The 13,864-nt window shown below is 36.0% G+C and overlaps 1 protein-coding gene across 8 annotated transcripts in view; it reads left to right on the forward strand.

Moving 5' to 3' along the window:
• The window catches only part of SRBD1 (S1 RNA binding domain 1), a 124,418-nt gene that overhangs the window by 103,211 nt on the left and 7,343 nt on the right, over positions 1-13,864 (forward strand). For all 8 annotated transcript variants that reach the window (XM_023924495.2, XM_023924494.2, XM_023924498.2 and 5 more), the window contains 3 exons: positions 2,428-2,534; positions 5,053-5,229; positions 7,021-7,173. In XM_023924495.2, coding sequence (XP_023780263.2) covers positions 2,428-2,534; positions 5,053-5,229; positions 7,021-7,173 — 437 coding nt within the window. The remainder of the gene's footprint in view (positions 1-2,427; positions 2,535-5,052; positions 5,230-7,020; positions 7,174-13,864) is intronic.

The raw sequence follows: 13,864 nt of genomic DNA on the forward strand, positions 1-13,864 counted from the left end.
TTTTGTCTTCTTGGCAAGAGAGACAGTTAAGTACTATAGTTTTTTGCAAGATGTGTGTATTGTAGCTCATGAATTTTACACAAACTCAGGCCTTTAGATAAATGCCAATGGTGCATTTGAAAATGAGGTTTTGTGAGCACTGGCATTTCTTCCATTTGCAGAGATATTTTAGGATGCCTAACTTTTGATTGTGACAGATCCTTTCCTTGATTTTCAGAGACTATAGTAGACTGAATTACTATCTAAGCTTATTTTCTACAGGCTGGAAATAAAGCTTTGCTGAATCAAGTCTCTTCCAAATAACTCCTTAGAAAGGTTAGACCAGATTAGTAGATTTCCTTCCTTTCCACACCCTATGCTATATGGTATTGTGGAGGCAGTGACATGTTGTTCCTATTGAAGAATCATCATCTTAAGGGATGAATCTGAAACCTGGGGAAGCAGCGGTCTACACTTCTCTTTGCCATGTACTCTATATATATTCAGAGCAGTTGTCTAGAACAAGATCTTTTTTAGAGGTGGCCAAGAGTTGCTACAGTTAATAGAAATCATTAATGTAACCTGTGAAACTATCATAATCAACTTGCAAGTACTTTAGAGTCAGTAGCCTTCCATAAAAGTAGAAGGAAATTGTCCTCTGCATTTTTTTTCTCCTTATGCCTTCCTTCATCACAATGAAAAAAAAATAAAAATTGACTCATTATCTTCCAGTGAAACTCAAATAAAACATTCAGTGAAAAGCCTGGCCTGGTATTTGGTAACTGTACTTGGCAAAGAAGAGAAGATGTGGGTGTTATTTCTGAACATTTTATTTTGGTTCTTGTGCTGTGTTATATAAATGCATACTTGCATGAGTGTGTGTGTGAGCTGGAAGCATCTAGCTCTAGTATATTTCATGGCTGATGCCAGGAGGAGGAGGGAATGTATTTCTTACAAAGAGAAGCTACGTCTTCAGTAAGAAAAATGAAACATAAGGAAACATAACTTCTTCTAAGGGTATGTTTTTTTGTTTGTCTCTTTATTCAAAAAAGAAGCTATTATGTTGCAGTAGCAATGCATTAGAAAGTAGAAACTGATGTTTGATCTGCCAAGTGTACAAGCAAGCTTTGTGGTTATGAGACCAAGGATGTGTGCAAATGCCAGTACTTATGCATGTATATGGTGTTCTGCATACAAAATTAATATAGGAAGAGTAATACTGGCGAAATATGAACTTAGTGTTTATAAGTAACTTTATTATATATCACATCATGAAAATGCATCCCATTATCATCACCTGAAATAGGGAGCTATGAAATGCATTGCCTGAAGTTTTACGACTGCCTCAGTTATTAACCACTGCTTAATAAACTAACAGTGTTAATAGATTGGGATTGATGCTATTGGCATGTTAAATTTAAATGTGAAATCTTTAAAAGATCTGAATGGCTTAGAATGTAAAACAAAGTAATAGATGAAATGTTTGGTGCTTTGGCTTGGATCCAGCTTGATGTCCTAAATTAATGCATCATGAAACCACAACAGATCAACCCAGATTTACATGAGTGATGCAGAAGAGCCCTGAAGCTAAGCCAATATAGTGATTGAATTAGCTCTTGCATTTAGAGACTTCTCCCTCCAGGTCAGACTTCTAAGTACTGTTTGGTTTGTGTGGAGAACTCAGTTACAGACTGAAGTATGCCTACATTTGAGAGGAAAAGAAATCTTAGAGCTTCAGAACATTTAACTTTGACAAGTGTGGCTGATTTTTTTTAGTGGGAAAAGGGGAAAATACTGTGAACATTTCCATTAAGTGGTGCTTTGGTCAAGGAGCTGCCAATCTTCCCAGAAATTTCTGTTCAAAATTTGAAACATTTTGTTGCCATGGGGTTGATACACATAAGTACCTTATGTGTTACCCACCTTCGTACAGTATGTGCCTTTTTCTTTTAGTAAACAATAACTGTACTATACAGTGATGCTCATAAATGGGACTGTTTTGCAAATTTCTATGTGTACCAGTGCAAAAGTACTGCATTTGTGATCTCTTCTCTACTTTATTTTTAATAAACTGATTTTATAGGTAAATAAATGTCAGATTCAAGACAAGACATTGTGGGTGACCAGAAGCATTACTCTTTTTGAGTAATCATGTTTTTAATAAAGTTTTGTTTTTACAAGATGCAGTGAAATAGTTATTAAAGAGCCATACTAAGACTTGAACTATGTCTTTATTCTAGAGATCTGTATAATGACAAAAATGTTTCAAAGAGATATTTGGGACATTTTACAAAATAGATTAAACAATTCATGTTTTTAACTGGTACCCTCACATAAGATATTGTTAAGTTTCAGCAGCTATTTTATTGATGTTAGTGCTGTATGCAGTTCCTGTTTATGTACACTTCGATATGTCAGTAACCAGATATCTCCATTTCTGTTTCTCAGCATGATGTATCACAGACTTTACTCAAAGCAACTCTGGACAGTGTGGTTGAAGAGTGTGTCAGCTTTGTAGGAGTTGATATTAACATCTGCTCAGAAATACTATTAAGGTGAGTGAAACACTTTCCTATTCCAGTAATTATATGGCTCTGGATCTGAGAGTCTCTGTTTAGTCTGCCATCTGACTTAAGCTCAGCTGGAGCAAATGGCTCTTGTGTTAAACTTCCAATTATATAAAAATGACACAGTAAGACAGTATTTCACTGAATCATTAAGAGTCAGGTTTTAAGGACATGTGTGATTCTCCAGGGTAAAACTATTCTTCAGAGAAAAACAGATATTTAAAAATTTTGAGCCAACACTGCAATTTTAGAAAAATGTGTTATAAGTATTATATATTTTTACACAGAGAAAGGTATTTCAAATGTACTTTGTCTCTTAGAAGGTATTTTTATAGGTACTTCTAAGTGGAATAGGTTGTAAAACTTGGGTGAGGAAAGGAGAAAAGGAAAGATTTAAGGGGAAAAATGTATCCCTGTTTACTGTTTGGTTTTTGTTAAGTAGTTATGCCATGGTTACTTGAAGAATGTTCTGGACTATATTTTTCATGGTTAGAAACTAAAAGCTCATTCTCTCTTGAGTGTGTAGAATTCAGTACTGTTTAGATGACAAACTCTCAGAAGAGTGAAAGTGCTCCTGTCATCCTCCATAGTAGGAGGGGAGGGAAAAGAATTTCCATAATCTTCTGTACATGTTCTTCCATTATATTACTGTCCATAATCGGTAATGAAAACTATATTGGGTTTGAAAGTTAGGGAAAATTAATTCTTACTAGCTGTATATTTTAACTTTTTAGCCCCTTGAATCTTTCTTAAAAACGTATTTCCATATTTTGGAACATGCTCTCTTTCTATTCTTTTTAGTTTTCCACTTTTGTGTTCTTTCTCTGCATATCCAGCCCTTAGCCAACCTTTGAATTCTTCTGTCTTACATGCTTTCAGATTTAGATCAGCTTTTCGGAAGAAAGCAAGGTACCTAAATGATAAATGAAGCTTTCATTCATTCATTCATAGAATCCACAGAATAGAGTCATAGAATAAGCTGAGTCAGAAGGAACAGCTACGGTGTTCACTTCAGCAGGAAGCATCAGCCTGAGATGCTAGTGTGCCTCCACAAAACTGAATGTGGAGTAATCCTGTCGACAGGGCCACTGGTGGAACCACATTGTCTAAGTATTTTGTATGGTCTAATTAACCTGGTTTACAATTGTTCAAGTGTGCTGTTCTGTGTAGATGCAGTCCTAAGTTTCCTTCAGACATCCAGTTTATGAGATTGTCACTCTAACTAGATTTTGCAGCTTGAGCAGAGCTTTCATTTTGTGCTTTCTAAAGAATCAAATACGCTTCTTGACCCATAGTACACAGGGAGGATATGATAATGCTACAGTATTTGTATTATTGCTGAGTATTGTGCTTGGAAGGCTTGAGATCATCAGTGGAAAATTCTGTCAACTGTGTAATGTTCCTTTGTCAGTAAATAAGCTGTATTTCTCAATGTTTCTAAGAAATTTTTGAAGAAAATTCTATTCCTAAGGATTAATATTCTGTCTGTGGTTAAAGGTGTGTCTCTCTAATTTCATTCAGAGCTTTCACTAACTTTGGACTATTTTTTTTTAACTTTGGCTTGAGCATGGGAATAATGGAAAGATTTTTTTTTTTTCTTTTTCACTGAGATTTTATGACTCTTACTGAGTTTGCTGGTGGTGTTTTTCTATAATCAGTTCATGCCATTCCACAAACTGTTGCTTCTGACTTAAAAGCAATAGCATATGATATGTAGAGCCTAGTGGCTGACATTTCCTTCACTCGTGTTATGAGTAACTCTCCATGTGAGCTCTTTTCTCTCTTTTTATGATTAACACTCTACACATAGAAAGTTTTACTCACATGTACATACAAAAAATGTGCAACAAGCTCACTGCTTCCTGAAGGAACCTGGCTAGCTGCTGTTGCACTTCACAGGTAAGTTCTTGGCCAGGTCCAAGTTACCCTCAGAACAAGTCATGCAGCCTGTTCCCAGCTGCTTTTTATTTCAAGAAGAACTCAGAAAAGAAAAAAGCTTTGTGGATCGGTAAAATTATTTGAGGAAGGCAAGCTGCTCCCAGCCACTCTCCTGGGTAGCAGACCCTTCATGTTACAGCAAAGTACCATTGGAAGAACCGAGAAGGGGCTGTTCTTAGAGGAACAATCTGTTCTGAACCTTCCTCCCACGCTGTTTCCTGAAGAGGGCAGCTGGGGGCAGGCCATAAGACATGACAGATTGAATTGGCATTACGGAAATAGCCAACAGATCATAAATTACATGTCCCTGGCTTAGTAGTTAGGCATGTACAGAACCAGATTGCTGTACTAAGTTTTCTTGACTTGAGTGGATTCCTTCCACAGAACTAAGAGAAGGGATCCTTTTTCAGATGATGCCTTTGGAATGTGAGTCTATTTGCTAATTTCTTAGCAGTTGTAAGGTACTGTAAACCAGATTTTCTATAGGAATGTGTATCCTTGTAATGGGTAGCACTTGCAATAATGACTGTTCAATGGTAATAAGAGTATTTTGTAAATTTTCTCTTAGACACATTGCAGGGCTGAATACTAACAGGGCTAAAAATATAATTGAATGGCGAGAGAAGAATGGACCATTTATAAACCGAGAACAGCTCAAAGAAGTTAAAGGTTTGGGTCCCAAAACATTCCAACAATGTGCTGGCTTCATCAGATTCAATCAAGAATACATAAAGACTTTTTGCAGGTAATAGAGATTTTAACTGTTCTGACTAAATTGTCTGAAATAGAATGAAACTACTTTCCCCTTTTATGCTTTGTATTCATGCTTAAAACCTAAGGAATCCTAGACCATTGTGCTCTGAAGTACAGCAAATTAACTTGTTAAAGATCATGGTTAAAGATAGGTCTTGCTCTGAATAGTAATGGCTTGTTAGCCTAGTTCCCTAAGTCAGGGTTTTGATAAATATGTAAGTTTAATTAAAAATCTTGCCACTGAATTAGTAAAAAAAATCTGTCATGCAGCAGTGTGGTGATCTGAGATATTGAAACTTCAGTCTTTGTTTTTCAGGCATAATACAGAGATCTGTAAATTAATTAGTTAATACGGTAAAGATTATTCTGCAGAACTTAATGGTAGTAAACTAGTGCAGATTTTTGGAATTTCAATTTCATTACCTTGAGAGAGGAAGTTGAGTAGCTCTCTAGATCAAACTGTGTCTGTGTTATACTCCTGTGCCTAGCAAGTGTGATGCAACTGTCTTCTGTCTGAAATATGAGGCCTTTTCCCAAGTCCAGCTTGTCAACAGTGCATCATCCTCTTCCCCGTCATCTCATTCCCCAGTTCCATACCAAGTCTTCTACTCTTTCAGACATTCATAGTGCTCCTCTTGACCTTTCTACAACTAAAATGCCCTTTCTAGCACAATGTATTTTCTCCCGTCTTTTGTCATTTTCCTTTCCAACATAAAGAACTAAGAAAGGGCATAGCAGCAGCACCATCCCCATGCTTTTGCCACTGGCTCTTCTCAAAAACATATTTTCCTGGGAAGCACATCCTATTTTTCAGCCAACGCAGTGCTCAGAAGCAATACTGTATTCCCAGTTGCTGCTGGCCCAACAGCACACACATAACTTCCAGGCAGGACATGAGCACGTAGGGACTGGCTTTCTGCCTGGGTAGAAGGTATCCAGATTGGTTGCCCATCTGGCAGGGAGGCATAGGCTGCAGGCCAAATGGTGCTTGCTGCAAGCACCAGAAGACCAAAGAAATCACTTCCAATGCTCTCTATGATTTATAGGTCTTACCTTGTACAGATCTGTTCTAGTTTCTCTAGTTTATGCTGCAATACAACAGATGAAAAAATCGCTGATGGCTTCCCTCCGCCCCTAAATTTTCACTGGTGAAATGTGAACATTTTTTTTAAGGTTTTTAACCTTCCTGGAACGTGATTTTGATGTTAGTCAGATTCCGTAAAACTTGGGAACATTGTATAATCTGAGAAAAGGATTTTGAGGCCTAAGTAAAGCTCTAACACCACTTCCTCCACATCATCTCTTGTGGGTGCAGGTGACACAACCAGAGGCTTTTGAAATGAACTTCAAGGTTTCATTTTTATTCTTTCTAATCATTTTGATGACTTTAGATTGCTGTATGAAATAATTTTTGTGCTTTTTGCTTGGAATTTAATAAATGGTGATTATTTTAAAAATTGATATGTATATAGGAAAATATGTTTGTATTTCTGCCAACAGTTGATGAGTGGAGCCCAAAATGCCAGTGGTAGTTTCAGGTCCTTCAATGTGTTCTCTTCTATCCTCCAAAAGCAGGAACCACTTGTGATCTAGGAAAAGAAAATAAACAAAGAGGCATGAAAGGAGCATTTTCAGTAGGAGTCATTTGATGCCTTTAATGTGTCCTGATAAATTTTTTTGTTTGAGGGAAACTTCAGGGGAAAAATGTGTTGGTTTTGAGTGTGGACAATGGGCCAGAATCATCTTCATTGAGAATGACATGTTCATTTTTGATTTCTGGCAGTAATAAGAAAAATGAACTTGGAAGTCGTGCTCTTTTGACTAAAGCAGGTGCACCGGGTAAAAAGAAGAGTAAACTAACATCATATGCCTCACAACAGCCCAATCCTTTGGACCAAACTTGTATTCATCCAGAGTCTTACAACATTGCAATGAGGTAAGTGATGGGAAAGCTTTTGAACGATTGCCACCATCAATTTTTAAAATGAAAATACTTATTTTTCTAACAACAGCCTTTTGAGACAGGAATATTTATATTGCTTTGAAGCTTTCACCCCTTTCTTCAAGAAGGTATGCTTCAGATATATGTGAGCATGTGTCATTACTATGGGCCTTTAAAATTAAAATTTGATATTGCAAGATGTAATTAAGATGTATATATATGTTTCCAAATACACAAATACTATGATTGTTCTACTAAGTGGCTAAAAGAAGAGAATGGTTTTTGTGTATGTCAGAAAAAATTAATTTGGAATCCATATGTACCTCTGAAATACTACTATTAAGCTGTGATTTTTTCTACTGCAGCCCTGGTTGAAATTGGACTCTGCTTTTCTTCCTCAGAAACCATAAATGAGCACATATTTATTTTTCAACAGATTTTTACTGCACAGGCACTTTTCTTAAAAAGTACTGAATCTAATTTAACCAGTAGCAGTTGCTTTCAGGTTCTTATGATCTCTATTGAGAATATTATGCCTGGACAAACAAACTTGTGCTTCCTGTTTTATAAACAAAAACATCTTTAAACCTCAAAGAGAGAAGCAGAATTTCTGATTTCACAAAGCTTGACTTTCTTACCTAAAAAAATCATACAGCATTTTTAGGACACTTTCCCCTCAGTGTGTACTCTGTTCTCTCTTCCTATCCATAGGTCTTCGTGCTTTCTTTCTGCTAGGCATGCAGTGCGCTTCTGCTTCCATCCTCTCCCTGCCACAGTTCATTCTTCTTTGTGCCTGACTCTAGGGCTCACTGTGCAATTTCCTGTTAGTCTACTGCAGTTGGGCAGCGTGTAGATGACCATTTCCCTTTTTTTCTTATGCACCATTATTTATTACAAAGTCCCTTCTCTGGGTATTGTGGGAAAAAAACCTTCAATCAAGGTCCTGATCTTAACAATCCTATGTTTGGTAGGTGGTTTATAGGGTGTGCAGCTTGGTCACCCTAACTGGAGATTATTCAGTGTAAGCGAATCAATGTGAAAAATAAAAATAAATTGCCTATTCAAAAATATTTTTGATTTTCAATATTCAATTTAAATTTCAAGTACTTGGATTTTAGTTTTTAGCTTTTTTAGCCCTGATACACTAATAACATCATTAGTAAAGTGGTCACAATGCTGCCAGCCTTGCTTAAAGCCTGATGTGGACAGATTGCTTTAAAAGGCAGAGAAGTATATGCAGTTAATGGAGGAATACTATGTTAATTTCCCTACATACAAGATTTCCACAAAAGTTGGTCAGATAATTAAGAATTGTGACTTTTTTTTCAAAGCAGCACAGGTGACTTTTATATCTGAAGTGATGAGTGGGATTATTACTGCATAGGGTAGAACAGACATTCACATGCAGCTGAAATTGTATAATTCTAGTAGGTATCACAGGTCATATAGTTGTGGTTTGAAATTTGACTGGGAACCCACCATTAGCACTATTTAACAAAAAATAGAATTAAAAAAAAAACAATGAGGACAATTTTTACATCTCAGCCAAGACAGGGGTTTGCATCCCCAAAATGCATGTTTCAGCGAGGGGGCTGGCACGTATTGCACAGACAACACTGTTTAGAAGGTGCCTTGCTGAGTCTTAAAATATGTGCCACTTCAGACTCAGATTTTGATTGCTTCTAAGCCAATGCAGAAGTGTTACATGGCTGAGGACCAGTGTTTATCTATGTCATTGTCTCTCTTTGGATAATGCAAGTATTTTACAGCAGATTTCCAGCAATGCCATTCTCTATTCTGTATTCCTCACCAAACATTTTGCTGTCCTATACAGAATTTTCAGATGAAGTATTTAAGTCCAAATGCATGTCATAGATATTGTACCATACAGGGGTTTGTTGTGGTTTTTTGTTTGTTTGTTTGTTTTTCATGCAAAAGAATATAAGTTGACCACAGGGCAAATATAAAACAATAATTACAAATTCTGTTGATGAAACACCAAAACTAGAAAGCGTAGCATCTCTCTCTGCAACTCACTGTATCAGTCTTTTCTGCATCCTTTGGGCTTTCTCTGTTGTCTTACTTTTTACATTCATAGTACCTCTACATATACTATGATAGGGGGTAAAAAAGCTCTCCAAATGCTTTCTGTGGATGCACTTTATGGACAACAGTATTTGTGTTTTTCTTTTGTTTCCTTGAAAGCGTGTTAAATATGAAGGTGATAACGTTCATGGTATAGATTGTCTGAATATGCAGCAACTCAGTATCACAAAATGGTGTGGGGAAGGGAGCAGATACCTTTCATGTTTTTTCACAGCAAATAGCTGTTTTGAGAAAAGAAAATACAACTCTGCAGCAAACTGACGAAAGCCAAGATGTGTAGTATTAAAAATTGACACTGGCAACATAAGGACTAAATATAAACCAAACATCCTTCCCTCAAGCAACTAATGCTATAATTTAGCAATGATTATATATTTAATTATATATAATATTATATATTTATTATATATAATTATATATTATATATTTAAAATTACTTTTCAAAAAAAGCATATGAGCTGCTAAGTTTCTCAGAACTTATGAAAACAATTTTCCAAACCTTTTTTCCTGCTTGAGTATGAATTAAGAAAAAAATTCACTAGGAATTCAGACTGCATGGAGGATTCAGTCCAAAGCTTATCAGTGCTCTTGGTGGGTTTTGCTGACAGGCAGTGGCTGGGACTGGGCTTGTAATTCCCTTTTTCTGAGCCTGCATTCATGAGAAAGCTTCTGAGAGCCTGAAGATAAAATCATGTTCGTGGTGTTGGTTGGAGGTGTCTTAGGGAAGTTAGCCAATATCTGAAAGTCTTTCTAGGTTGCTAGAATTAAACTAGGTTAAATAACGTAATTGGCAGTTCTTAGAACTTAAAATAAAATGCATGAGAAATTGAAACTGTTAGATATAGGTTAGAATTGGTATTTAATAATAAAGTTTTAATATAATATATCTTAATTAGTTCTGTGCCTGTAGTGCTATCAGAGTATTTCTTCTTTTTTTGTGATTACATTGAACTTTGTCAGGGAGTGTGTCAAGTGCACAGGTGGATCTGTGATGCCAAAGGGCAGATTTGTCTTGAGTATGACAAGATTTGATCTAAAATCCAGTGTTATATACCTCTTAGCACGAAAATTAAAATGTATGGAATAGCTGCTACATAAGTGAATCATAAAGGCTTCCTCAAGCAATGCCTACCGCATCTTGCTATGAGAAAGTAGTTTCTGAAAGTTTTGTTGGATTAAAAAGTTTTCATGGAAAATTGCATTTATTTTTAAATAAAATAAGATGATGATTTTTATCCACTGCTTATAGCCAAATTACCCGAAGGCAGTAGTCTACATTGCAGATTTATGACATGCAAAATTATCAGGTTTTAAAACAATGTTTTTGAGGGATAGAAATTTACCAAAATTTGAAACCACTAATTTTCTTTTTCAGGACTATTTTGTAGCTTGAAAACCAATCCATTAAAGAAAAATATGGTTAAAAGAATTACTCCCAAGTGGTGACTTTGGTTGCCAAACTTCAGGCTGGAGCCAATTTTTAGGGCTGATTTAGAAAAATGGGGTTTTTATAATGGAAACACTGATGTAATCTTTACTACAGTGGCACAAATGGTGCTGGTGTGATTGATTTATGGCATTTAAGCATCTTAACTTAAAATCTGTACAATTTCTGTAAAATAATTGGAAAATATCCTACTAGTGATTTAACACACTCTGCAGAAGACCAAAGCATTTTTGTTCATGGTTTCCACACTGTCAAAGCTTGGCTTGTCATGTGCAGTGATCAAGCTTACAAACACCTCTAAATATTATGAATCGGAATTTCCAAAAAGCTAAAAAAAACCCTCAAAATTTTATAGACAGTCTATTTTTCTACAAAGCAGAACCATGCTTTAAGTTTTTAAAAAGTCTATATGTGAAAACCAGTTTATAGTGGCAGAATCTTCTACATACAATTAATACAATATGTAGAGTATATCCAATTTCTTGGTATGTATTGTTAAAGAACTGGTAGGAAACAGAGGACACATTTAGGAAGTCCCCAGAAGTTACAAGCAGGTTATGCTTATAAACCAAAATGTTGGAAAGAAAATGCAATGTTTTTTTCTTTGTTCTATCAGTCTGCTGGGTGCAGTTGGTTTCATGTGACTGAATTTTAACGTTTGGTGATTTTTTTTATTTAAATCTCATTAAAATGCTTTTTGCAAAAGCTTGGCACTCAGAATGTGTATTTGCTGCTCACAAATTGCAGCATCTGGCAGACAGGTTATACTTTAGCCCGACCTAGGAATACAAATTTTTACCAATGTAAAAGGTCTAACAGAGGTGACTTAGAATAACAGAGGTGAGGATCTTCCTTGGCTAATTACCTGGGCTTAGCACATTGCCTGGTAAAGGCCAGTTGTGCTCACTGTGGTTGGTTATGTCTTAGGAGAAGTTTTTGATATACTGGGCAGAGTCACTTGCAGTGAAGATTCATGTCTTGCCATTCTCTGTGTATTGATAATGCTGCTTGGTATCTTCAGCAGGAATTCAAAGTCCCAAGGGAACAAGCACTTGTTTGTGGGCTTTTTCTTCACTGAAACAAAACTATTTGATTTGGTGCTCATTTCAGCAAGGTGTTTGTATTGATAACAGTTTATATTCCATTATAGACCAATCAGTCATATTTCAGATATCCCTGGTGTTTCTTGTAGTCTGCATGGGTAGATGTTTGGGTAGATATCTCATTTGATGTGCTGATAAGCTGCATTTGCTGTCTTCGAAGGCAAGTACTGGCAAATAAGAAAATGCAGAAGAAAAGTTGTTGATCAGGCCACCAAAAGAAAGAGATTTTCCTCTCCTACCCTTTATGCAACTGGAAGCTTGTCCTTTGATGGCATTTCCTGCCTGCTAGCAAGCTGGCTAGCCTCTGTCCAGATCCCCTAGTTGTCACTGAACAACTGAGGCAATGCTTAAGGGGAAAGCAGGAGAAGGAATCAGGGAGGGAAATTATTACTTAGTATGGTATTTGAGCAATGAAAACTGTTGCTGTGTTCTATGTAATAATGCAGTCTACAGGTGAATATTTTTACAGAGGATAGGAGCTGTGATTGTGGTAGGAGGCCTTTCCTTACATCAGAAATATCTTTTGTCCACTTGAATGAGACTTGCTTGCCTGCACATGTGTGTGGGTATTCAAGTTATGTGCAGAGTAATACTTAATAAAGTCTTACATTTTGGGGCTTTTTAAAAGAAACTTGAAAGTTAAACTCAGTCAATTAATGAACCGTTATGGCTATTTCCAATAGCCAATAACCAGCCCTAATTAAGGAGAACAGTTGCAGAATTGTGGCCATTAAGTATTATAAACACTATATTCATTACTTTAAAAGGCCAGTTAATTCACAGGTTTTACTACTAATCTTAGAGGCTATATTTTTGAAAGTTATCTTGTCAGTAAGCTGAAGACCAGAAAAAGCTTTCACTGCCAATTGCCATCCAGTAAAAACATTTTAAAACTTTAATGTGTTGTAGAATACAGTTAACAATAATGACTAGAAGAACTTAGAAATAATGAAGAAATATGCTTGATTTGCGCTATAAATACTAGACTCATAAATCAAATGTTATTTACTGAACTTTTTGAAACTTACATAACTTCCCACTAGTTGCATTTAGAGAACAATATGGAGAACAAAACCCCCACAAGACCTTTTCAAAGGAATTTTCTCCTTTAAGTGTAGTATACTAGTTATTTTGGATAACTAATGATGTTTCACTATTTTGTATCTTGGATTGAACTCCAGTTAAGTGATATATTAGTAGACATGAGAACAGCCAGCAGCTGCGTGCCTAATGGTATGGGAGCAAAGTGACTATGTTGCAGTGGAACTGTGTCTGAATTTCTTTTCTCATTTAGAAACTCATTGTTTCTTAAAATGTGTAAGTTGAAAATGTCATAAACTGAGTGCTTTCTGCATGCAGTCCAATAATCTACATTATTAATAATTTATGTGTTTGAAGAAAAACATACTGACTACACAACTTTGTCTGGCTAAACCACGTAAGCAGTTTTAGATGTATTTGAATCTTTAGCTCTCTGTGTCCAGCAATGAATTACAGAAAGTAATGCACAAATACTGTTTGATACATAGTCTTCATTGGTAATCAGAAATTGAGGATCCATATCATTGATGGGAACAAGAGCAGTCAACATCTACATTATACAAATACTGCTTTTGCACTTCAAAGCATTACTTAAACATAAATGTCTGCATAATTTAAGTTTGTGACTGTCATAAATGTACGTTTTACCTAACAAAATGCATGCTAATGTAGAGTTGTTTTGTTTTCAGAGTGATTATGTTGCTTTACCATTAATTCCTGCGTGCACTGTGACAAGATGTAATGGCGTATCATGTTGCTTTAATGTAATGAATCCAGTACTCCCGGCTCTTAAGTCGTGTTGCTGGAAATGATTACATAAAACAGAAATGACTGTGACTAAAGCCCTTGCAAAGCTTTAGAACTCCTGCACATTTTAAGAAGCTTTTTGGGTGGTGGCTAGAGTAACTTCTTAAAAATTTACCATAGGCTTCCCTTGGTAAAATTTTTACTCTTTTCTGACTATTTTTTTCATTCCAGTGAAATTTAC

This window comes from Cyanistes caeruleus, chromosome 2 (assembly GCF_971803275.1).
Source record: "Cyanistes caeruleus chromosome 2, bCyaCae1.hap1.1, whole genome shotgun sequence".
Lineage (NCBI taxonomy): Eukaryota > Metazoa > Chordata > Aves > Passeriformes > Paridae > Cyanistes > Cyanistes caeruleus.